The sequence below is a fragment of the Neovison vison genome, chromosome 12 (assembly GCF_020171115.1).
Source record: "Neovison vison isolate M4711 chromosome 12, ASM_NN_V1, whole genome shotgun sequence".
Classification (NCBI taxonomy): domain Eukaryota; kingdom Metazoa; phylum Chordata; class Mammalia; order Carnivora; family Mustelidae; genus Neogale; species Neogale vison.
In genome coordinates, this window is record NC_058102.1 from 72831944 (window position 1) to 72857804 (window position 25861).

Below are 25861 nucleotides of genomic sequence, written 5' to 3' on the forward strand. Positions count from 1 at the left end.
GTATTCATTTGGATTAGATTATATCAGAGCTCCTATTCCATTCCAAAATTCCATGAATATGGTTTTAAAGGAGCTGATAATCTGACAACAAGAGATAATTTTTTAAAGGTACAAGTTGTAAAGAAAGGAAAAAAGAAAAAGGAAAGGAAAGGAAGAAAGAAAGAATAGGAAAGGAAAGGAAAGGAAAGGCAAAGCAAGACAAGACCTAATTCTCATTTTGGGGTAACTTTTTATAGAAGCAGAGCACTCAACACTTTGCTGGAGGCTTTATCACAGCACGTAAGTACTATTCACAAAGGCCCGAAGGTAGGAAAAGTGCAGCCAGAACAACTGTATATTAATATGTTTGCAGTCCTTATCCTATCATTTTTATTAACTTGTTCTCCATTGGAAGGCATCCTGTCCATCTCGATCCCTAAAACACTGCCTGCCACATACGTCTCAATAAAAATATATTTTGAAAGAAATAATCTTCTGTTTTGATGGTTCTTTGACTTTTGCATTCAGTATTATAACCAAAATTTGGGGAACTATTTAGTTTTATCTCTAAATGAACTGGTTTAGCATTTGCTGACTCTGTTTTCCTAACCACCAGGCAATTCTCCAGTTCTCAACAGACGCTGACCAGGTGGCCCACAAACATAACTCATTCCTGACACTATCTACCTAGAAATAGCATCAGATCCCATAGGTTAAGAGCTCAGTCTCACAAGACTGCCCTCCCCTGCCTACTTCAGATGCCAATCACAAGTCCACGCTATAAACTGGTTATAAATCAGAGATTCCCACGACCCCATTCTGGGAGTGGATTAATTTTGATAGAGTGGCTCACAGAACTCAGAGAAACACTTACAAGATCATCAGTTTATTAAAAAGGATATTGTAGGGCACCTGGGTGGCTCAGTGGGTTAAGCCGCTGCCTTCGGCTCAGGTCATGATCTCAGGGTCCTGGGATCGAGTCCCGCATCCGGCTCTCTGCTCAGCAGGGAGCCTGCTTCCCTCTCTCTCTCTCTCTCTGTCTACTTGTGATCTCTGTCTGTCAAAAAAACAAATAAAATCTTTAAAAATAAATAAAATAAATAAAATAAAAAGGATATTGTAAAGGATACAGATGAACAGACAGATGAAGAGGTCCCTAGGGAGAGATCTGCAAGGACCAAAGCACAGGAGTTTCTGTCCCAAAGGAACTGTGGTGCATTGCCTTCTCAGCATGTTTACCAACAATGAACCTGATCAAATCTTGTTCAAGAATTTTTTTAGAACTATAGTCTCCAATCTCCATCCCAGAGGTTGGTGGATGAGCTTAAAGTTCTATCTCTCCAATCACCTGGTCTTTTTGGAGACTAGCTCCATCCTAATGCTACCTATGGAACTCTCACTGAATCACCTTATTAGCATAAACTCAGGAATGCTGGAAAGGGCTTGTTACGAATAGAAGTTACTCCCACCATTTAGTAAATTGCAAGGATTTTAGGAGTTCTGTGCTGGGAACCAGAAGAACACCCAATCTCTTTCTTCTTATTCCATGCTGCCTATGCATCATGCCATAACTTCCTCCTTTCTTGGATTTCTAATTTTGCTTATTTTTCAATGCGTCGACATAGCTTCTGATTTCTTAAAGGATGGAATGGTAGGGGGCACAGGGAAGGAAAAAGTTTTCTTCAACCCTCTTAGGAACTCTGGCTAGGTCTGAAAAGTTAGAGACAGATTAACAGAAGAAAAGCATGCAAATTTTACTAAATATTTTATACATACATGGGAGCTTGCAGAAAAAAATGAAGACCAAAAGAAGTAACCAGAGCAGGAAGCTTTTATACCTTAAGGACAAAGAAATAATAAATTTGTGAAGAATTTGACAAGACAAAGAGGTTTGAGCTAAAGGTAGTAAATGGGGAAGCAGTAACTAGGAAGATAAAGGTTAGTTTAACAGAGTTGTTGAACCAGATTTCCTTGCCCAAATTCCATGTCTCTGGGGATAAGAATGACTCGGCACAGGGAAGGTACCTTTCATGTAGGAGATTTATTTCTTTTGGGAAGAAGGGTAAGAATGGAGGGAGGTCAGAGTGACCCTCCTACTTTTGCTATTGTGTCAAACTTCCAAACTTCTTCAGTTTAAGATATTCAGTATGTCAAGTTGCCATTCGCTGGGGTAGCATGTCCTGAACCCCATGTATTTTGTCTGAATCACTGCAGGTATAAAATTGACTTTCACACTTCACATTTCAAAAATAAGTTGCCTGGGCATACAATTTTCAAAAATATTCAAGACTGGTACTGTGTACTGTCTTGGTAGTCAGAGTTGCATACTGGAGAACTCACATGGATCAGTCGGATTAGTGACTGAATGTGGAGGGAATGAAGATGAGAGTAGAGGGAAAAAATAGAGACCTCTTCCTTTTTTTTTTTTTTTTTCTGTCTCCCTTCCTCTCCATCCAAAGATATACAGTAACAGGGATGGTAAGAAGGAGAGAAAATCAATAGGGAGATGCTTAGAAGTCTATAGGACACATCAGTTGTTTTGGAAAGTAGGTGAGAAAGAGGTCTTGCCAGGGTGATTCCTGAGTGTGCTTCCAACTTGGGTTCAAGGTGAATGCAGTGCTTTTGAGATGATCTACCTATCACACTGTATTCCAATTAAAAGAATTTGCTTACTTGTTTCTTTTGAACAGGGAGCATCTCAGGGGGCATAGTGTTATGTTCAGCTTTGTACCTTCAACGCCTGGCACAAAAATGAAATGAAAGCAGCAATGATAGAATTAAGGGCCATTTACATAAAAACAAACACAAAAAACTTCCTTTCACATCCAGGGTGTTTGCTCTTTCTGAAAGCTTTTTAATGAAAAGAAACAAACAGACAACACAGGGGAGGCTGAATCTTTAGGATACCCCCAATGCTTAATCACTGATTCACCAATACCTTATTGTACAAGGCACTACTGGGCTGGGTATTAAAAACACACGAATGAATGTTATCTTTCAGCCTTGGGGTGGCTCAGAAACCGACGGAGAAAACGAACGCATCTTACCTAGTTATCTTCCCTTGAGGGCAAAGCCTGATTCTGAGAGCACCCAGATTTGTAGAGGAACTTCAAAGGGCAGGCACTAGGCCTCATTGATCTGGTCGGACAACTAGCAGTGGGAGTTTGCTGAATTAAGGTGGGGGTGCGGGGAGTCACTGTTGTACCAAATGAACTTTATCACCAAGATGTTGAATACTGAAAGTTCAGTTTTATTTTTAACAACATTCAGAAGCATCCGTACCATTCCAAGGTTAAGATGCGACCCACGTCTTGGCTAAGACCAGCAGTCCTCTAAAGTTGACCTGGAATGCAAAATAAAATTTATTTCTCTTTGGACTAAACGTATCCAAATGAGAGCATGAGAACAGTCAAAGATGGTCAAGTTTTAGAAATAACGGGGCCCCCGTGTTGAAGTCTGTAAGCCTGGAGAGGCTGCAGCGCGGAGACCGCCCTTGCCCTCGGAAGGTGACCTCCCCCAGTGGGGAGGGAGAAAGCGTGTGCACACTTGAGCCCTTGTCCTTGAAGGGGATTGAGCGAGCCGAGGGGAGGGGTAGGCGGTGATCCGGTTTCCAATCACAATAGAGGAAGCTAAGAGGCTGCGGCCCGCGTGGGCCCCGCCTCCTCCTCTCCTTGCAGATCCTGCGCCGTAGGAGACGCGCGCAGCGAACCTTGTCTTCTGCGCGGGCCCCTCCAAGCGGGTTCTCTCCGGTAGGTTTCAGTCCGGGCCCCCGAATCCGGGTTCGCGGGCCCCCGGGTGGGACGTGCAGGGGAGTCCTTGAGTAGCAGCACGGGGGGAAGGACCAGGAAGGACTGCTTTCCCGGGCTTTTAGCCAGGAGCATCAGGACGTGGGCCCTGACTCGCTCCTGGGGTTTGGGGCGGCTGGCCGTGCCCTCCGCTGGGGACACGAAGTGCAGCGAGGAGGCTGCCCCTGAGCCCCGGCTTCGTCCTCCCCGCCACAGAGCTCGCCTCCAGCCCGGGCTGGATCAGGGGAGAGACTTGTTGGGTTTGCAGCTAAAACCGGGGTTCTGCATGCCCTTGATGGGTTTACGGCGGCCGCATCCTCCTTACCACTCCCCCCCCCCCGCCCCGGCCCTGCTGGCTGACCCCGGGCACGTGCTTGAGGAACTGAGGAACTGGGGGCGGGGGAGGGAACCGAGTACCACGTGAGGGCTGGCGGATCTCGAGCCTGGGTGTGGGGATCTACCACCAGGGTAATGGACATCGCCCCCGCTTCTGCGGGGAGGCGGGTGGAGGATGGTCTGCGGTTTGGCCCTGCGCTCCAGTTTGTGCCCGCTACGGATGCAGGCCTGCTTGGAGATGCAGGCCTGTTCTTCTCCGGCCTCTTTTCTTGATGCTTCGGGTGTTTTGTTTACTTGGCCAGCCTTGGGTGTGGAGAGGTTGGAATTTTCCCTAGAGACTTTCTCCGGGGAGATCAGGGGTGGCTGCCCTCCCTTGTGACCTGCTGCTCTCCGGCAGAAAGAGGTGGCCTGTGGGCGGAGAGCGACGCCAGCTGCGATTAGGGCACGTGGTTAGTGGAGGAATTAGATGGCAACACCTCGCTTTTTAAAAGGTGAAAATCGAGGGATAGCCTGCAAACAGGGTCTTTGTTCCTGAACTGAAGGGCCCTGGTTGCTTGGCTCATTTCTGATGTTTTACATCCGCAGGGAGGCGGGGGATCGCCCTCGCTCCCCCGAGGCGGGGGCGCTGGGCCTAAGGGGGATAGAAAGGACCAAGAACCGCCGATTTTGACCCTGTTTTCCAGGTTTTTCCCCTGCAGCCACCACTCGGATTGTGGCACTGTCCTACATATATAATAGAAATCATTTTCTAATAGTTTTCTATAATTCCTATTAAGGAGAAATAAAACTTAAAGCACTTTTCTCCAGCAAGATCTGAAAGAAAATATGTGCTGGCTTAAGCCTCTAACTGGTTTCTGAAGTTTCCAGAAATTACTTTAGGTCTGTACAAACGACTGATCTGTTATATAGCAACCATCTCTGGATTTTTGTTTTCCACTGCTTGCTGGCTTCTATCTGTAGGGATCTCAAACCAGCTAACGAAAACAGATTTCAAGGAGAAAAATGCAGCAAGAGAAGGTGCAATCTTCTGATTCTGGATTCTGCTCAGAAAGCAGGACGTGTGGGACTTTCTTTGTCAGGCCATTTGAGCAGGCAGTCGTCCCAGGCTGCCGGTTTTTTCCTTTAGCATTCGTGAGAAAACTGCAGATGAACTCCGCAAAGTAATCTCTACATTTAGTTCCTACAGTTGAGGGGCAATATTTTTTGGTGGGAAAATAGCTACAGAACAATAGTCGTTACATAGTTGCGTCCAAATTCATGGACTTTATTCCAATTCAGAGCCTTCCAAACTCTTAACATAGGCAGTCACTGAACTAGTAAACTTAAGTTACTTAGTCCACTGCAGATGAGAAACAAAAAGGAGACTAGAAAGCAGGGTACAGTTTGAAATAGGTACAAGGGCTGTGGATGACACAGTCTAGCATAAGAAGTAAGAGGAAAACTAAAATAATAATGGGTGACAATTATAAGTGATACATAAATATGCAGAAAGGGCTTAATTTTGACCTGCACCCTCTCTGTTTAAGAAGGCAGGGTAGTAGGTTTTGTGTACTTTATTTGACATGGAATTGGGGAGGTTCTTTAACAATTTAAGTAACTTTTTGCCATTTTAGTTACCTAAAAAATGGACCTGATGATCTGATGGCGCAGATAAATTTGGTGTTAGTATATGGAATGTTTTCCAATGGGTTTTCTTCCTCCCCCGCCTTTTTTTAAAAAATGGCTGCAAAGAAACAGATTCAAAGGCTGATATTCTCCTAGTGTGATTCCCTGGGAGGAAAATGTATTATGTGTGTGCCCACCTTCCAGTTAGTTTCCAAGGTCCACTGAATGGAATTTAGAGTAATATTTCCGAAGATTTTGCATCAACATTCACACCATTTTCATATCACTGTATTTATAAAGTAACCTTTATGCCCAATACACTGTGACCAGTTGTGGTTTTTTTTTTTTTTTTTTAAGATTTTATTCATTTATTTGACAGACAGAGATCACAAGAAGGCAGAGAGGCAGACAGAGAGAGAGAGAGGAGGAAGCAGGCTCCCTGCTGAGCAGAGAGCCTGATGCGGGGCTTGATCCCAGGACGCTGAGATCATGACCTGAGCCGAAGGCAGAGGCTCAGGCGCCCCACACTGTGACCAGTTTTAAGTGAGACTTAAAGTAGAAGAACCAGTCCCTATCGTCAAAGAGTGTTAATAACCATTAGTAGTAGAAACTATATCCATAACAGGTTATTAATTCTTTTACGCTGACCTGAAATACCGGTTAGTACAGGGCCCTAATTTAGTTTACATAGAAGTTCTTTATGAGGGGAATGGAAACAAGTAGGCTAATCTAAATGTAATATTCATTTCTTTCGGCCAGTAAATGAAGAGCCACAAGACAATTTTTATAACATGTTAAGTACTAGCACAGAATCTTAGGCTGAAGAGAAGAACCCAAATTCGAGTGGCTTCATGGAAGTTTTTGTGTTAATTAAATTCTCCATTAAGCGGGTTGCATGGCTCTTTAAAATGTATTTTATCTTGGAGAATATCATTAGGCTCATTTTCAACTGTGCTGTGGTTCAGAATTACAACAGTAACATTTTATGGATTATTCCTGTTTGGGTTTTATATGTAGGTGTATGTATAATGTTTTGATTCTTTTCTTGCAGGGCACAATGGCAACTCTTAAGGAAAAACTGATTGCATCAGTTGCAGAAGATGATGCAGCCGTCCCAAACAATAAGATTACTGTAGTGGGTGTTGGACAAGTTGGTATGGCCTGTGCCATCAGCATTCTGGGAAAGGTACATTTCAAGAACACCAGACATGATAATTTCAGTTTACGTATACAGTCTCTTTAGGCACTTCAGGATTTTATTGTATCTTTAAAAGATTTTTTTCCTGAACTGTTTTATTTTATTAAAGATTTTATTTATTTATTAGAGAGAGTGAGTACACATACATAAGAGTGAGAGAGAGCAAGAGTAGGGTTGTGGGGGGAGGGAGAAGCAGACTCGCTGCTGAGCAGGGAACCCAGTGTAGGGCTTGATCCCAGGACCCTGAGACTCTTACCTGAGCGGAAGGCAGACACTTAACCAACTGAACCCCCCAGGCGCCCCATTTCCTGAACAATTTTAAGGAAATTATAGACATCATAACACTTGCCTTTAAGAGTGTGTATTTACTGAGAACACTGTCCCTATATGACAATAGAATTACTACACTCGGGGAAGTTGACATTGATAATAATACTATTATCTAATATACAGTACCTGGAGTTAAAATTCTCCCACCTGTTTATTTATAGTTTCTTATAACTGTTTCCACCCCAATCCAAAATCGTATCTTTTATATACTTGCCCTCTCTCTTTCATTCTTCTTTAATTTGGAGTTGTTACTCAGCTTATTTTGCCTCCACATCATTGACATTTTTGTAGAGTGCAAGTCAGTTAAATAGAACGTCACTCAATGTTGGTCTGATGTTTCCTTGTCAGTATGTTCAGGTTAAATGTTGGTGTGTGGTTGTGACCAGGCGATGGCATCACATCAGAGGCATGTGATGTTCGACTTTTTATTTCTGGTAGTGCCCAAGACACCCTGGGTTGAAGTGGTGAGTGCAGGACTTCTCCACTGCAAAGGTCACTTTACCCTCTATAATTAATAAATAATCTGCACAAGGGCTCTGCGGGCTTGCGGAAATGACCTTCTGAGTCCTTCAGAGTACATTTCTAAACAGACATAAATTCTGGCATAATCAGCATCAGAAGATACTACACTAATACTGATGTCATACTGTTACCACCTTCCGCTCCTGCAGACTTTCTTCCCTGTATACCTCCGCGGACTCCCGGCTTGTCTTCTATGTACACCCCATGTAGGTCAGGCCATCGCTTTTTTTAGTCTCTAAGTACTTCTGAGGAAAGAGGCCCTTTATTGTTTACCTCACTGAATTGATTCTTGATCTTTCTGAAGGCTGCCTTAAATGTAGGAACCCTGCCCCCCTAAAAAAAATTGCTGCTTTGCCTTCAGTAGAGGACACTGTCCCTTTGTGCCGTATCTTAAGGCTGCCTGAATAACACCTCACCAGGCACGTTTCTGTTTGCAGAGCTTAAATTTTCAAGGAACAGATTAAAAGCTATCAGAGAAATCAACTAAAATACGTACCGTGCACCAGTGAAGGTTTTATTCTCTCGCATTTTTTTTCTAGCTAGTTTTGTAGGTGCTTATTTGTAATAGCTGCTTCTCAAGTCACAGGGAATTTAAGTAATTACAATTTAGTGCTCACTGTTCATGCCAACCAAAATGAAAATCTTCTAGCTTATGTTTCTTTCAAAACATTTATTGACTATACACCAGGTAGAAGTGTTTAATAAAACCCTTTATATTAAACAACAACCTCAGAATAGGTGTGCTGGTATCCTGTTTTCGGATGAGGTGGCTGAGCTGTGAAGAGATTAAGCAACCTGCCCATAGTCACACAGCTGAAGTGATAGAGCTGTATTTTGTTTTTTATTTATTTATTTTTTTTTAAGTAAATTCTATCCCCAATGAGGGGCTTGAACTCTTGACCCCGAGATCAGTGTTACCCTGAGCCAGCAGGGCACCCCAGTAGAGCTGTATTCTGAACCCGGCTCTGAACTCTTAATTATGGGGACTACAGTTTCCTTTTATTCTAAGCTAGTATTTAGGCAGTTAAAAACATCAAGGTGTTGGTGAAATACTCGCAAAAGATACTTCTTTTCTCCTGCTCATCTCAAAATTCAGACACTGTAGGAAAGTAATAAGTTACCATGATTCTGTAAGGAGTACCTCTGTGGTTTTCATTTTAACTTAAAATAGTCTTCGGTAAATAAACTGGGGGCTGTACTTGTGTTATGTAATACTTTGGCTCGGTTCAAGTGCTTGAGAACAGACCCTTCTGCTAACACAGTAGGAGTCTTCCCATTTAGATGGCTGTGAGGGTATATGTCTGCCTTGTTCAAAGACCATTTTACGAATTAAAAATGTTTAAATCTCATTTTAATGTGTGAAGATTAAAGTGCTTCAAAATTGTTACTGATATTTGGGGATTCTAAACCCTATTCGTTTAACAGAGGAAGGAAAAGACAGTGCCCTGCTCTGTGGCGTGTTTGTATATTACTCCGTTTACTCCTTCCCAAAAGCTGGTGGGGTCTTGTCATCTATGTATTACTGTTGGAAAGAAACAATCGAAAGATAGAGCTGGTAAGTTCCTGATCCGGTCTTTGAGCCCATCATTGGGCTGGTATGCTTTACAGAGAATGCACATTGCTTTCTCCCCAGGAAGTGAGCCAACCTGGGCATCAGGGGTGAAGGCTGGGGAGGCCCACATTCAGTCCTCAGAAGGCTACTGAGGCCTCCAGTACAATGTCCCATCACTACAAAAACTCAATTATCTTTTGCTTCTCTTTCCCACTCTACCCAGTGTCATGGCCTTCCGAGGAACTGTATGTAGTAAGCTTCAGTAAAAACTGTAGCTCTTGTATGTAAACTTTCCACTAGTTTCACAGGACGCATAGACACGTGTGCATCAAAATCTGAGATGTCACAGACATCTCCTGTCTGTGTCAGAACAAGGCGGTGCAACAGGGGCACCATTCACATAGTGCCAGCAGCGCCTTTACCATCTCTGACCTAACTGTTTACCATCTGCCCTCCTTCTCCAAAGTACCTAGCTCGTTTCTGCTTAAAACCCATTTCTTACACTTTCTTTCACCTGGAATGTTACCCTGGACCACCGGAGTTGACTTCTTCCTTCTCCATATCACAGCTTCGTAGTCAGGCAGTTGCTGCTGACTGTCCCAAGTAAACTTCCCTTCCCAGGAGCTTGAACGTCGCCCTGTGGTATGGTCTCTGTAGCACTGCCGCTGGCAGAGGTCGTCTTAAATGGTTCACTTAATTCCCATTCCCTAGAGTCCCGCGAGAGAAGGGACTTCCTGAATTTGTTCATTGCTGTGTATGTTCCTAATTAGTAGAATAATGTCTGGCACACTTAGTAATAAGCATGTGTTTATAAATAAATGCTTCTGCTGTTCCTAATAATCACATTTTGTCAGGTTTTGATCATAGCTTTCCCTTCTTGTGGCTTCTGTGCCACGTGTCACTCCTGCCCTGCCACCCATCACAGGCTTCGCACTTGAGCTGTCCAGAGGGGGCTCTGAGTAGCCCCTTCATCGTGCTTTCAGGGTTTGCAGAGCTGCCGTGCCCTCGGCCTCTGTGTCCAGCTGTCTTGGAGTCTCTGTCCTCACTCAGGTCGGCTAGCCGTGATCTTGTGGGGCTTGCACAGCCGAGGGAGTTTCTTCGGAGCAGTGTAACTGCAGACGGATGGGGAAGTAGTTTTAGCCGTGCAGGCCTTGGCTTAAAAGGAAGATGTCACTGATGCTTGGTCTCTGTACAAGAATTGACTGTGTAATAAACTTGACCGAAAGTGCAGGAAAAGGCCCAGACAGTGTTTAATAATATGATAGAAGTAGCATTCCGCACATCACTGAATAAAAGGTTCTTGTCTGTTTAGTTTGTTAACTTGGAAAAGGTTAACACCTTTTCCCTCCACAGAAGTTCATGCTGATAGACACTTGAATATAGAAATGCAACGATCAGGACCGCCTGGGTGGCTCAGTGGGTTAAAGCCTCTGCCTTCGGCTCAGGTCATGATCCCAGGGTGCTGGGATCAAGCCCTGCTCAGCAGGGAGCCTGCTTCCCCCTCTCTCTCTGCCTGCTTCTGCCTACTTGTGATCTCTCTCTCTGTCAAATAAATAAACAAAATCTTTAAAAAAAAAAGAAAGAAAGAAAGAAAGAAAAAGAAATGCAGCGATCAAATGCTAAGGCATTGGTGGCAGTCATTAATCGGCCACGAGGGGCAGGAGGCAAATAGGGCCACCTCTGGTCCACAGGGGGCTTGAGATTAGAAGATGTTTTTGTTGTACATTAAACAAGTGGTCAGGCTCAACAGTGATGTTCTTGCCTTCTACCTGACCTTGTTCTTACTGGTTAAGAAGCACTAAGAACAGCAATTCAGCCTTGTTCAAACAATTTTAAATATGTTTACAGTGTAAGTGGTTTCATAGGCTTTAGAATCCAGGTACTCCTGCTTTTTCAAAGTTCCTGTTCTGTCTGCCACTTTGCTTTTACTGAAGACCCCCCACCCCACCATTAGTTGCTGTTTTCGCTAACCACAAGAAATCCCAAGATTTTCCCTTTTACCTCAAAAAGGTAAAAAGTGAAAAGCAGCCAGAGTTTACTTTGTTATGGAGGCAGCACACATTCCAAGCAGTGAGTGGTCCCGCCACATTTCCTTCCCTAGGAAGGAACCATACCTGCTCAGCCTCTGGGCATGAGGCTTTAGGAGCTTTGGGCTGTGTGAGCATCTGGGCTTTACCTCAGTTTATTTTGTGCATCTGTTAGCAAGATGTGTCCTAAGGTATCAGAAAAGCCTAAGAGAGGGGCACCTGGGCTGCTCAGTGGAGCATTTGTCTTTGTCTCAGGTCATGATCCCAGGCTCCTGGGATCGAGTCTCACATCTGGCTCCCTGCTCAGTGGAGAGCCTGCTTCCCCTCCCTCTGCCTGCTGCTCTGCCTACTTGTCCTCTCTCTGTAACAAATACATAAATAAAATCTTAAAATCTTAAAAAGAAAAAAAGTTAATTTGCTTTCCTGTGGTATCAGCAATGAACATGTAGAATTTGATTTTAGTGTATGTGCTGCCAAAGTGAGCACAGACATGGGGAATTTGAAATTAAAAACACAATACTATAAATAGAAAAAAAAAAGGAAAACCTGAGAGAGGTTATTGGGATCTGAGAATTCTCAAAAATTTCCCATATAAATTAATGTAATTGCTGTCTCTGCTTTACGCCATTTCTGCTTACAAAAGGTTTGGTAGGAACATTCTGCTTTAGGATAGCGGGGGAAACCTGCGTAGGAATACAGAAGGCGATTTATTTCAGTCAAACACCAGTGCTGACGCTTAGTCACACATATTCTGGGTTGCCTGCCTCCACACTTGGAGGATAGTCTGCCATGCAGATGCAGCTAAATTCAGTGCTACAGTTCTTTTTTTCAAGTATTGGATCTCTTCCTTCCTTGCCAGCTGAGGGTGCACTTGTCATCCAATTCTCCACACCCACTGGCTGAAACAAAAGACAGGATCTCAGATCCTGTGACATCCTTTTCCACTTAACCCCAGAATTGTTTTGCCATGCTGACTTTAGCAGCACACATGTTACGTGACTAAAATAAAAGGGATACTCCTACTGCTCAGTACCTTGACAGAACATGATGGCTATTATTAAGTTATAATGGACTCACTGAAGGTTTAGAAAACACAAATAAGGTTTACATAATCTTGTCAGAGGCAGTAGAGGAACCAAACCATTAAAAAGTACCAAGTTTTTAAATAAAAGTAGTGAAAGTTAATGCCAGTATTGGATAGATGTAGAAATGAGGAAATGGTTGCTAAGTAATTCCCAACTCACAAAATAGTCATTGCAGAAGTTTGCAAGTAAATCTGTTGCTTGGAAGTAAGAGCACATTGGGAAGCTCTAGTCTCAGAAACTCACCAGCAAGATGGCTATAACTCACTTCTTGAGACTAGCAGGCCCACTGGAATTCGACGTCTGGGCAGTGCTCATTCCTTGGCTCCCAATTCCTTGGCTCCCACAGGGAGTGGGTCTGCTTTGGCAGGCAAACTAGAGAAGGTCACGTTTTCGTACTGGCTTCTGCCTCTGCTGGTCAGTGCCTTCCAGATAACTCCTGTTACGCCCTAGGCTACTCTTTTTTTTTTTTTTTAAGACTTTATTTATTTTTTAGAGAGAACGCATGCACGCATGGGAGCGCACAAGCGGGGTCTTGGCAGAGGGAGAGGGAGGAGCAGGCTCCCTACTGAGCAAGGAGCCCAATGTAGGACTCGATCCCAGGACCCTGAGATCAGGACCTGAGTGGAAGGCAGCCGCTTAACTGACTGAGCCAAAGTGACTTCTGAGCCCAATGACCTACCCTTTCCCGTCAACAGTCCTGTCCTCTCTAGCTGATCACACTGTCCTTAGAAGAGGGCGTCCATATTGATATGTCTCGTTAAGCTAATTATTTTGCTAAAAGCCCTAAAAACAGTAAAGGCAAGGACTCTAGTGATGCATCAGTGAGAGGGATAATTACTTCTTATAAATCTTGCAAGTTACGGGTTTCCATAAGATAACGGAATTTCAGAGCTGAAAGGTTGTTTGGATGCATCTGGACTGACAACCTACGCCCTCCCCTGTTTTTTACAAGAAGAGTCGAAGTACTTGGTAAAGAGAGTGGTGTACTTGACTGATAAAGGGAGAACCCAAGGCTTTGTTTTCTGCCAGTCTTCATGTTGGGATATAGAAAACATATAAAACATTTTATAGAATATGTAAAATTAAGACCCTAGATCAAGATTAAATAGGGTATTTGTTGATTTAGATTTTTATTTTGAACGAGTGACACAGGATGACAACTGCAATAGAAAATGAGAGCCCAGAGAATTAGGCTGATCACAGGAGAATGACTAGTCCCAGATCCCACCATCCATAGGATACCCCTTCCTTTCCCCCATCAAGACATGCACATTGGTTCAACCTAACCTGACAGGGTTCAACCGACAGGGGTTCAAATCCTGCTATTGATAGCTTAAACCAAATCTGAAAAACCCTCCAAACTGGAGGTGATTTAAGGGATGGATACTCCCCAAGGCGGATTCTGGGTCTGGGTGAGTCTTCACCACCCCTCACTCATTGGAAGACTTGTATATCCTGAGACCACTACTGAACTGTTGGTTTTTATGAGCGGTCTTTGTCTACATATTCTTAAAGTGATTTGCATCATGATACTGAATCCTAGTTAAGTACTAGAAGGTGAAATTTAGAGAATCCGTGTGTTAAATATTAATAGTTCATTCAAGACTTTCTCATGCAGTTGTTTAAAGGGCACAGCCAATTCCCTGGTAAAACTCTCAAGGTTTTTAACACTTGGTGCTTAGCCATTTAAAAAGGGTCTCTGTTTAGGGGGCATCTGGGTGGCTTAGTCCCAACTCGGTCTCATCTCAGGTCCTGATCTCAGAGTTGTGACTCCAAGCCCTGTGCTTAAATAAATAAAGGGTATCTGTTGGGTTGTGAGTTGAGGTGCGCTGGAGTGGCTTCGGGTACTAACACCTGGTCTTGTATTTCTAGTCCCTGGCTGATGAACTTGCCCTTGTGGATGTTTTGGAAGATAAACTCAAAGGAGAAATGATGGATCTGCAGCATGGGAGCTTGTTTCTTCAGACACCTAAAATAGTGGCAGATAAAGGTGATCTAATAATAGATGCCCTCGCTCTCACGGAAAATTAGTTTTCCATCTTGGTGAATCTAGTGTTGGCAGTTTTTCTTTCCTTCTCCTTCCCATTCATCCTTGAGGACCAGCAGAGGTGTTGTTACCTCTATAAACGTCCCACGTGACTTTCATACATTTGACACATAATATTTTAGGAAGTTGTATCATACTGCTTGTTTACCTATGTTTGAGAACAGGAATGTTTTAGAAACTTCGAAAAAACTAAGTAAAATCCATATTCTAGCTGTCTCTGTTCTGGATGAGCATATTTACATGGTGGTGCCACCATCAGAGCAGGACTGTGTGGAAAATGGACCTCAGATGTGACCTCAAAATAAATTCCGCTACTACTACTAGTGGCTGCTATTCATTGAGTTACTAGCATTCTGGGTACTATGAAATTTTTCAATGTGACATTTTACCTCATATTCACAACAAACCTATAAAAGGTAGGTCCTCCACATAACATTGATGAAAGATCTGAATAACTATCAAAAGTCATTTAACAATAGTTTATTATGTGACTCATTCCATAGCTATTGTCTCTGATGGTCACATCAGGTTATAATGTCTGTATTTGGGAAGTGACACTTCCTTGAGGGAAAAAAGACTCTCCAGAGAAACTCCATTGCTAAAATGAATAGGCTTCCTTAAAATACTGAGTATTAGAAAATAGTTTCCACCTGAGGACGAACATTGCTGTGCCTTCCTTCCCCTCCGTAGATTGGATTAACAAAGCCCAGAGGGGCCCTTTATTTTTTTGTTGGGGGGAGTTCCTACTGGACTTTGGACTCACTGTTTATGTTTTATCAAATTACTAGCAATCTAATATTCTAAAGTCAATGGCATTTTTAATTTCTTAACCAGAAACATAATTTGGGGCCTTTTTTATTACCTTGCTCCATTGTCTGAGCGAGTTTTACGGTTGGATTATTTCTGTATAACTCAAGGAGGAGGAAGCTATTTCTCTTGAGAAGAGCTTATAAGATGCGAATTCTTGCGTATGTAATTCTTGCAGTATGTAATGCCTATGTAAGTCCTAGAAGCTTATGGTTGTTTAGGTTTCTGGAGCATATCATAGATGATGTATTTTGATAAGAGTTGTATTTAAAGTACCTTCTCCCCCCCCCCCCCCCACTTCTCTTTCAAGATTACTCTGTGACTGCCAATTCTAAGATTGTGGTGGTGACTGCCGGAGTCCGCCAGCAGGAGGGAGAGAGCCGGCTCAATCTGGTGCAGAGGAATGTTAATGTCTTCAAATTCATTATTCCGCAGATAGTCAAGTACAGTCCTGATTGTATCATAATTGTGGTTTCCAACCCAGGTATTTTATTGATAAGAATTGTCCTAAGGTTCACTGCTGTGAAGTTAAATGCTTTGGGTATCTGTTTCATTTCGTTTGGCTTTTTAAGATTCTGTTCTAGGATTTGCTAGCAGAAGCAATTCTTGTGTCTTCTGTTACTAGCTGCAAAAGAGTGCTGTTTGCAAAACAAATGGCAGGGTTCTGGGCCAAATGTTTAAAAATGTGAGAAGTTCTATATAAAACAGTTGCAACTGTTTGTTTCATCAGTTTGTTGTAGAGCCTAGAAGCTTTTTAAATTTTCTAGGAAGATTATCCTAAGATGTGTAATGAAACATTTAAATGTGGCTTCAATTTGTAGGAAACATTGTAGCATTTCTGATCTTCTGTTGGCCAAGAAGTGTATTCTAGGAGTGTTGAATTTGAGAATAGTTTAAAAGCTGTTAATCAGTCCAGTTTTATAGAAGTAGACTATTGATAGACAAATAACATGCTAATGCCAAATGTTATAACTTAAATGTTGCTTTTTTTTTTTTTTTTTTTTTCCCTAAGTCAACATTTGCAGAATAAGCATTAAAACTTCTGGTTAGAAAGAATTGCATTATTTAACCGAAATAGTCAGAATTCACTCTATTTTGCACTTCTTTTGTCTGTAATTTGCCACCAAACGGACCATTTATTAGTGAGCATAGTAGATACATTGATAAAGTGGTAAAACTGATTGTTTCTGACACTTGACAAAGAGAAAGATTGTGAATCAGAAGCAGGGAGATCCTTACAGTTTATGAAATATTGAGAGTTGGGGGCCAGCAAGGACAGATTATTTTAGTAGTGTTCTGTGCAGTCCTGAATTGGGGGTTACTAAATAGCTCAGTCTTGTGGATAACTATGTAGTGATAGGTAGACTTGGAAGGAACAAGAATTACAAATAGCTGGTATATAGGAAGTTCCTGCATCCCAGGCCTAAGACCGATATCATTAGCTCATTATACAACTTTCCAGGTATAGCTTCAAAGTCTCAATTCCAGAGAGTCAGGCCCACTGAATCAGAGTTGCTAAGGAAGAAGTTTATAATACCCAGTCCAAAATGACCTTAAAATAGCTCCACACATCTGTGTGTGCAGGTGGAGAGGACAAGATTAACCTCTTGCCTACCTTGTGTGCACCTTTTCTCCTTTTCATGGTTTAGCCTAGAAGTTCTGCGATTCTGTCTCGGCCAGCAAGTTTTACTCTTTGAAGTCTCAGGGCTGTGGCACACCAGAATAAAGGTTCTGTCATAGAGGTCCTTTCATTAAATACTACAAAATGTCAGTCCCTTATATTATCACAATTGCTTACTGAATAGTGCCTTGTGCCCAGGGAAATTTATAGCAGTATGCCTTAGTAATTTAGTAACCCATGGCTTTTGGGTTATGATGATAGTCGTCATCATCGTGAACAGTATCATCAGAAGAGCATATGTGACCATTGGTTCTCGTATCTCCATTATTTCTGAACTCTATAAATATAGTCAAAGTATTCGGTCTTTCCAGCTACATCTCAGACTGGAAAAGTTGGGGAGAAGGAAGATAGGGCACTTGCTAATTGACCCAGCAGTTGAAATTAGTTTTGATTTCCTCACATATATTACTTTTAACCCTTTTAGTGGATATTCTCACATACGTTACCTGGAAACTAAGTGGACTACCTAAGCACCGTGTGATCGGAAGTGGGTGTAATCTGGATTCTGCAAGATTTCGCTATCTTATGGCTGAAAAACTTGGCATTCATCCCAGCAGCTGCCATGGATGGATTTTGGGAGAACATGGTGATTCAAGTGGTAAGGGAAAAAAACATAACATTCTAATGTGTATTTATGGTATTGTTCTTGTTATTTTGAATTTTTTTAAATTTTAATTTCACGTACTTCACATTACACATAAGCAATTTGGGGGAGAATACTCTGATAGTGACTAGGTAACTATGTATACAGTCCTTATCAATCTTTTGCCTGCTAAGTTTAGAGTCTACTGATACTTCTTGATTAAGTAAATTATTACTATGATAGTTGTCAGACACAATATTTAGTCATTTCTTCTCTATTCTACTGTAAAAGAAAGCTTTCTCTTCCTCATTTATGTATTCATTTGTATCAGTATGCACTCAGATTTTTATTTTATTCCACAAATGTTCTTTTACCATCTTTGTAATGCAGAAGTTGTCCCAGATTTGGAAAGTAATAGGCTTTTCAAACTGCTTCTATGTCTTTTTGACTTGTCCTAGCATTTTTTGAGTCCTTGTCTCTGGGACAAGGAAGTGTACCACATTGGTGTTTTATTTCCCATTTCCCTGTACTAGAAGCATCTCTTTCTCCAATCAGCCCTGTTTCCTTCTGAGGTGTTTAGATGGTGTTTAGAATGGTGTTTAGAAACCAAGATCTGGGCATAGGTGTGCTCATGCTTCCCCCTTTCCAGGGGACATAGGTATTACATCCATCATGTATAATGAAGGGAGTAAATTGGGTAACAAAGGCTTTTCCATAACCAGTATCTACTGTTCTTTAGTGTAAAATCTTGCTTTAAATTAAATCTGATTTTGGGGCACCTGGCTGGCTCAGTTGGTAGGGGCATCTGTCTGACTCTTAATCTCTGGATTTTGAGTTAAAGCCCCATATTGGACCATGGAGCCAATTAAAAAAAAAAAGATAAAGTAAATGAAATCTGATTTTTAATACGTCATTAATAACTGTCAATCATTTAAGTAGTAAGAGACCATTTGGTAAATACTTCAGATATTCTCTTTAGGAATTTAAATAGGATTGTTAGTCATTATTATTGTAGAAGGGCCAACATTAAAGTTACATTGCACTTCTGTTTCTTTTATAATGCTTTGTTTTGAAAGAATTAAGGAGCCCTTGGGTGGCTCTATTGATTAATCACCCGATTCTTAATTTCGACTCAGGTGATGATCTCGGGGTTATGGGATGGAGCCCTACCCAGGGCTCTGTGCTCAGCAGGGAGCCTACTTCTCTCCCTCTGTTCCACCTGCCCTCTACTTTCTCTCACTAATAAATAAATAAAACCTTAGAAAGAAAAAAAAACCGAGCACTATTTATGTAAGTTAATTAAGTCTCTGTTTTCATTTAAGTTAATATCTCTGTTCTGTGGCACACCTGGCTGGCTCGGTCAGAACAGGACACCTCTTGCCGATCTTGTGGTTATGAGTTCAATCCCCATGCTGGGTGCAGAGATTACTAAAAAATAAACTTTAAAGAAATTTTTTAAAAAGTTAATACTTCTGTTCCAAGCAATTTTATATAAAAGTTCCAAACAATTTTATATAAAAACACTTATGAACAATTCTGATTTTATCTTTTAACTCTTGAGCCTGTTTATTAAACTAAAATACATTAAATAAGCTAATGGTATAATATTGTAGTTATCCAAAACACTTTAATAGTAACGATAATCTTTATTTTACTGAATTCGTATCTGCCCTATATGGAAGGAAATATTTTCTCCCTAAAAGGTTTAGGTGTAAATATTCTTCTGATATTAATGAGCATGTGTAATGTGATTTTAGGAAAGAGTTGTTACGGTATAAGAATTGGTCTTATAAACTGTTGGATTTGTGCTATTTTATACAAGACTTCCTAATATCCAAGGATTTGTTTGAATTTATGTCCTATGTAAAAAACTATCACAATATCTAGTGTGCAGCGGTCAGTCAATGCTAGTTACTACAGTTGTACAATTATGAGAACCATAGATGTGGAAATGATTTTACATGTCCTCTAGTTTAAGCCTTGCATTATAGTGAAGAAAGAATGAGACAAAGCAGGCATAGTGGCCAGTGGCTTGTTAGAGATCCTTTAGCTAATTAGTGGTACAACTATGACTAGAATCCTGTCTTCGGACTCCTATCCAATCTTCTGTTCACTCATCACTGTGTCCTTTTTTCCCAATATACCTTTTTTCCTATTTTTACATTGACCTGTATGGAGTGAAAGAGAATTAAATTGTGCTCAATCCTGACATAATTATGTAGAGTTCATAGTTTCATCAAAAGCCATGGAAGTACCTTAGTTTTCTCAACAATTAGCCTGAATTCCCAAGACTTGTGGACTTCTAGAGGAGTCTTTTTTGGCCATGGGCAGCTTTGCCTGTCGTAGCTGATTTCAGCCATACTAGACTTTACCCCACGCTTTTGCTCTTATTTCCTGAGTTTACAGTGCTCTCCTCCAAAGGCCTCTGTGGACCATACTTAGTTTTCAAGGTCCAATTCAAATACCTATTTTTGAAACCCTTTCTGACAACCCTTCACCCCTAATTAAAGTAGATTGTGAATTTATGGTTTTTTTTTTTAATTTATGTTTTATAATGCTTTCTCCATGCATCTTTGGTAGCTCAGCCCATTGCTTTAGTTTCCTTTGCCTGTTTCCCAGTAAATTCTGAACTTACCCACAGCACAGACCATGCCCTTACTCATTTTTTATATGCTTGCATATTCAGTATATATTTCGGGCTGGTTTAGAAGGTGTTAAGAATAAGTAAAGGTGTTCTGATGCATCAAGCCCTCCAAAAGATTGAGTTGGTGACCGAGAACACCTTTGCTGTGCCTCTGGAAACATTCTTGGAAGGAAATATTTGATCTGTTTAAGACCAGAAAAATTCACTGTGGTTATTACATGGAGTTTGTTTCGAGAGATAGACAGGACTTAGGGTACAAAAAGAGATAACTGGAGTGTATTTGGACCTTACCCCAGAATTTTTTTTTTTTTTTAATTTCGCTGCAGAAGAAAGGGCTTTATATAAGAAGAGTGAGTAGGAGTGAAGTTAAAAATTTCTCAAATTGAAAGTTTAAGATAGTCCTGAACTGGAACCCCTGGTATTTCACAAACTAGGGGAAGGCAAAGAATTTCACATTCTCTGTAAGTACGACGCAACAATTCTGTTTTGCACCAAAGTGGTTGAAAGGTAAAATGTCCGCTGTGTGGCTGAAGGCACGTGCCAGCCTCTGGGGGAAAGCGGACTGGAGCAGCTATCTCTGGAGCTGCTCTAGCCGGCATTCAGTAACTTGCCTCGGAGGTGAAATCTGAACTAAGAGAATAAAGGATTTTTTTAAAATAGTGTCAGAAACATATGATATGTTATGGACACCTGGGTGGCTCAGTCATTAGGTGTCTGCCTTTGGCTCGGGTATTGATCCCAGGGTTCTGGGATCGAGCCCCGCGTCGGGCTTTTGCTCAGTAGGAGCCCTGCTTCTCTCTCTCCCACTCCCCCTGCCTGTGTTCCCTCTCTCGTTGTGTGTCTCTCTGTCAGATAAATAAATAAAATCTTAAAATAAAAAAAAAAAGAAAGAAATGTATGACATGTTTATCCTTTTTCTCCAGTGGCTGTGTGGAGTGGAGTGAATGTGGCAGGCGTTTCTCTTCAGGAACTGAATCCAGATATGGGAACAGACAACGACAGTGAAAATTGGAAGGAAGTGCATAAAATGGTGGTGGAAAGGTAAGGGGAAGGGGGCTTGAGATGATTAATTTTATCTCGATAAAATTATCAGAATTTCGTCTGTCTGCTCAGGTGAGCTCTTAATATAGTAAACATGCAGGGCACTTGGGTGGCCCAGTGGGTTAAGCGTCTGTCGTTGGCTCAGGTCATGATCCCAGGGACCTGGGATGGAGTCCCACATCAGGCTCCCTGCTCAGTGGGGAGCCTGCTGCTTCCTTTGCCTCTCCCCCAGCTCATGTGCTATCTCATTCTCTCTCTCAAATAAAGATAAATTTTGTCCTTTTTTAATATATGTATATAGTAAACATGCAGCTGTTCTCTTCTGAAGTAGGTCAGACTAACTGACTGGTCAAACCTACCACGCAGGTCCCCGTGGGGAGAGCAAACGTTTTTCTAGAGAAATCCTACTATATAGGAATAGGAGTAAAAAATGGAATTAACAAGTGAGAAGGGCTTTCATATTGCCTCTTACCAATAAATGAGGTTGACTTGTCTAGAACCTAGACACTCTTAGTCTCATAATTGCCTAAAATAAGTACTTGCTGGTTGATGACTGTCTTAAAGCTGTGCTGTATTGACCTTTCCACACCTAACTAAAGCTGTCTCCCTCTTTTTCCTTTTTTCACTCTTACTTACTAACCATCCTTTCCTGTGACCTTTGTGCTTACAAGGTGTCATTGTGGAATAGATTAAAGACTAAGGGCTTGAATTCAAATTATGACACTGGCACTTATAAATGCCATTTAACTTTTAAGTTGAATTTCAGTTTTCTCTCTGAAGTCATATGGTATTAGAATTATTATAAAAATTGAGTAAAAACACAGAATAATGCTGATGAGCATTCAGTAAATGTCAGCTGTTACTATTTGGAGAGAATTATTACAAGACTTCCTCAAACATGGAATTGTTTTTGCTTAGTTTAAATGTAATGATTTTTTTTTCTGGAGTTTGACCTGTGCATGGAGGAAAAGATAGTCTAAAAATGTGAGAGGGTCCTTAGCATTTTATTAACTTAATCCCTTTATTTTACAAATGAGAAAACTAGGGGTCACTGAGATAGTATTATAACTTGTCAAGGTCTTATAGCCAGTGATTGCATTAAATTCCAGTTTCCTAAATTCTCATTTTAGTTACTCCTGTGACCTCTTAAGGACCAGGATCTTTTTGGGTTTCAAGGTGTGAAATTAACTTTCAGAAAATTGCCAGGCAGGTATTGTTTTCACTCTGCTGTTATGTTAGTTGATACCGGATTTTAGGTGACAGTGGTAAGTGGGACCTCGAAATCAAGGTATATTTTTGTCCTTAGAATGTGAAGGTCCACCCTGCCTAGGTATGTGGGGTGGGTATCTTTATGATAATCACTTGTGACCAACAAAGAATAACCAGACCCTAAAAAGGAAGTAAGCCATTGAATGTGTTATCAGTAGAGATGTGGAAGGGATTTAAGTTCCCTGGGTAGCTTTCCATAAAAGACCAACCCTAGTGGGGCCTGGGTGGCTCAGTGGGTTAAGTCTCTGCCTTCGGCTCAGGTCATGATCTCAGGGTCCTGGGATTGAGCCCCGCATCAGACTCTCTGCTCAGCAGGGAGCCTGCTTCTCCCTCTCTCTCTGCCTGCCTCTCTACTTGTGATCTTTGTCTCTGTCAAATAAATAAGTAAAATCTTTAACACAAAAACAAAAACAGACCAACCCCAAAGGCCCTCTTTGGCAGCCTTGTCGAGACCCCCCTCTCACTCTTGAGGGTTTTTCTTTACCTTCACTTACTAAACGTCTATCATTTTACTCACAAAAAAAAAAAAAAAAAAAGAATGTGATGGTCCTTTTATTTTCATTGTTTCTTGATTTCATTGATGACTTTGGAAATACTCATGTTCATGAGTATGAAGATTGATTGGGGAAAAGCATGTTTTTACCGCTGTGACTTAATAAATATGCATGCATATAATAAGTTATTTTGTTTTAAGATTTACTTATTTTTGAGAGAAGTGAGGATGGGGAGGGTCAGAGGGAGAGAGAGAAACTCCAGCAGACTTCTTGTTGAGCTCACAGCCCAATTCGGGGCTAGATCTCAAGACCCTGAGATCATGACCCGAGCTGAAACCAAGGTCGAACGCTTAACCTACTGCACCAAGCAGGGGCCCCTCAATAACCTATTTAAATTTATCACAGCATTCATGTAGAGTCTACTCGGTAGTGTTTACAGTTGTACATGTTTTATATATATGTTAACTCATTTAACAAACTTATAAAAAAGATACTATTGTTGTCCTCATTTTACAGAAGAGGACACTGAGATAAGAAAGGCTTTCTGAAGATGACACAGTTGAACAAGACAGAGCAGAAGTCAAGCCCAAAGACTCCAGTTTCCATAACTGTTGAGTTTGATGTCAGTTACTGCTTCTATGATTTCTTTCTTTCCTTAGTGCCTATGAAGTCATCAAGCTAAAAGGATATACCAACTGGGCTATTGGATTAAGTGTGGCTGATCTCATTGAATCCATGTTGAAAAATCTATCCAGGATTCATCCAGTGTCAACAATGGTGAAGGTAAGATAAACTTAAAATTTCCAGTATTCTATTCTGTGAGTAGATTTCAAGGACAAGGTGGTTTCAGTCTACTTTTTTCTGAATATCAAAATTTTGTGGAAACTTCTCCCTTTTCTCCTTTGTATACTGTGGCAGATTAAATATTAACTGAGTCTTTTTTGACACATTTTCAAAACATACATTATTTGAATAAGTATAATAGCTTTATTTCAAGTTGGAGCATTAATGTATAGATTGTCTTTGATGCAGTACTTGATATCTTAGTAAATTTAATTCAATTTAAAAGCTATGAAACAGGCACCTTGGGTGGCTCAGTCAGTTAAGCATCTGCCTTCAGCTCAGGTTATGATCTTGGGGTCCTGGGATCAAGCCCTGATGGGGCTCTCTGCTCAGTAGGAAGTCTGCTTCTCCTTCTCCCTGTGTCCCTGCTCATACACATGCTTGCTCTCAAGTAAATAAAATCTTTAAAAGTAAAAGCTACAAAACACTTAAGTAGAAATTTTTTTTTTCAATAAAATTAAGATTATATTAGAATATTGTATAAGATAACTGATTTCTATAAGTCAATGGCAAGGGTGAAAATGTAAGGGGAAAATGACAGAAGTATTTGGTGGTAAAATGTGATGTCAGGTATTTTTGGTTTTGTTATTTTAAATATTATAGCAAATTTTCATAAAGTAAGTATAGCAAAAATTTGATCATTGCTCAGTCTTGGAGTACATACTTGGAATTTGCTTATTTATCTCTACTTTGGTGTATGTACAAAAATTTTGGAATTAAAAGAACATGCAACTCTTGATCTCAGGGTTATGAACTCGAGCCCCAAATTGGGTGTAGAGAATACTAAAAAGAAAGAAACTTTTTAAAAAAGATCTGAAAAATCTATTAAAGTAACTTGTTTAATATAATTAAATAACCCAGGTAATTGTATGGTTAAATTGACCTGGTGAATAAATTAATTGCTTTATAGAAACTGATAAAGTGGGAAATTACACTTTTTTTTTTTTTTTTTAGCAACTCTTGGATGTTACAGAAATCTTGCCTTTGAGTAGCTTCCAACTACTTATTCTGGACTTACTGGACAGCTACCATCTGAAATTCCCTCCTAAACTAAAGAATTTTTTAAAATTTGGATTTCATGAAAAGCAACCCATTAAACACATTGGAAGGCAATTTAACTTGAAGACTTAGATATTAAATTTCATTAAAGTGTGTCTAAACAGAGAGAGATGTGTCAATAAGTTCAGTAAAACCTTACTACTTTCTTGAAAATTTCTAGTTTATCATGTATATTTGCATATTCTGTGTATAAAATCGAATTCAGAATGTAAGTATTTGGAAAGTAAGGGCCTGAATGTGTTGAAAATCAAAGAATGAGTTTGTGCTTAACTATATTTTCTACATGCCTTTTTGCTTAAACATGGGATCAGTGATCATTTTTCCTATGGTTTTATTTCTTTCCTTTTTTAGAAAAGATTTTTTATTTATTTATGAGAGAGAGTGCACACAAGCAGGGGAAGCAGCCGGCAAAGGGAGAAGCAGGCTCCCTCCTGATCAGGGAGCCTGATGCGTTCTAAGGACCCTGGGATCATGACCTGAGCTGAAGTTAGACGCTTAAGTGAGCCACCCATGCACCACTGTGATTTCATTTCTTAATCTAATTGTTTCTCTTGTTCTGTCAGGGGATGTATGGCATTGAGAACGAAGTCTTCCTGAGCCTTCCTTGTATCCTAAACGCTCGGGGCTTAACCAGTGTGATCAACCAGAAGCTGAAAGATGATGAAGTTGCTCAGCTCAAGAAAAGTGCAGATACCTTGTGGGACATCCAGAAAGACCTAAAAGATCTGTGACTCCTGGCTTCTAGGCTGTAGAAATTTAAAACTGCAATGTGATTAACTGTGAGCCGTTAGTTTTCATCCATATACATGGATCGCAGTTTGCTTTTATCTTCCTAAATATGTGAATCTGGGCTCACAGAATCAAAGCCCATGCTTGGTTTAATGCTTGCAGTATGAGCCCTTGAACAAATAAAATTAACTGTTGTAGTGTGCTTCTGTTCCTGGGACTCCTTCTTTAGTGATCTGAAAAATTTC

At 40.9% G+C, this 25861-nt stretch overlaps 1 protein-coding gene across 1 annotated transcript; it reads left to right on the plus strand.

Moving 5' to 3' along the window:
• Nucleotides 1-3622: 3622 nt before the first annotated feature.
• On the plus strand, nt 3623-25818 carry LDHB (lactate dehydrogenase B). Its single transcript, XM_044229324.1, has 8 exons — nt 3623-3728; nt 6757-6891; nt 14292-14409; nt 15584-15757; nt 17379-17552; nt 21105-21222; nt 23645-23768; nt 25451-25818. The coding sequence occupies exons 2-8, from the start codon at nt 6763-6765 to the stop codon at nt 25616-25618; spliced, it is 1005 nt and encodes a 334-aa protein (XP_044085259.1). The 5' UTR covers nt 3623-3728; nt 6757-6762; the 3' UTR covers nt 25619-25818.
• The last annotated feature ends 43 nt before the right edge of the window (nt 25819-25861 follow it).

Excerpts from the sequence above, each read along its gene's own strand:
- LDHB (XM_044229324.1), top strand. The coding sequence starts at position 6,763 with ATGGCAACTCTTAAGGAAAAACTGATTGCATCAGTTGCAGAAGATGAT. Across the intron at positions 6,892-14,291 it reads CCATCAGCATTCTGGGAAAG|TCCCTGGCTGATGAACTTGC; the intron begins GTACATTTCAAG and ends TTGTATTTCTAG. Across the intron at positions 23,769-25,450 it reads CAGTGTCAACAATGGTGAAG|GGGATGTATGGCATTGAGAA; the intron begins GTAAGATAAACT and ends TTGTTCTGTCAG.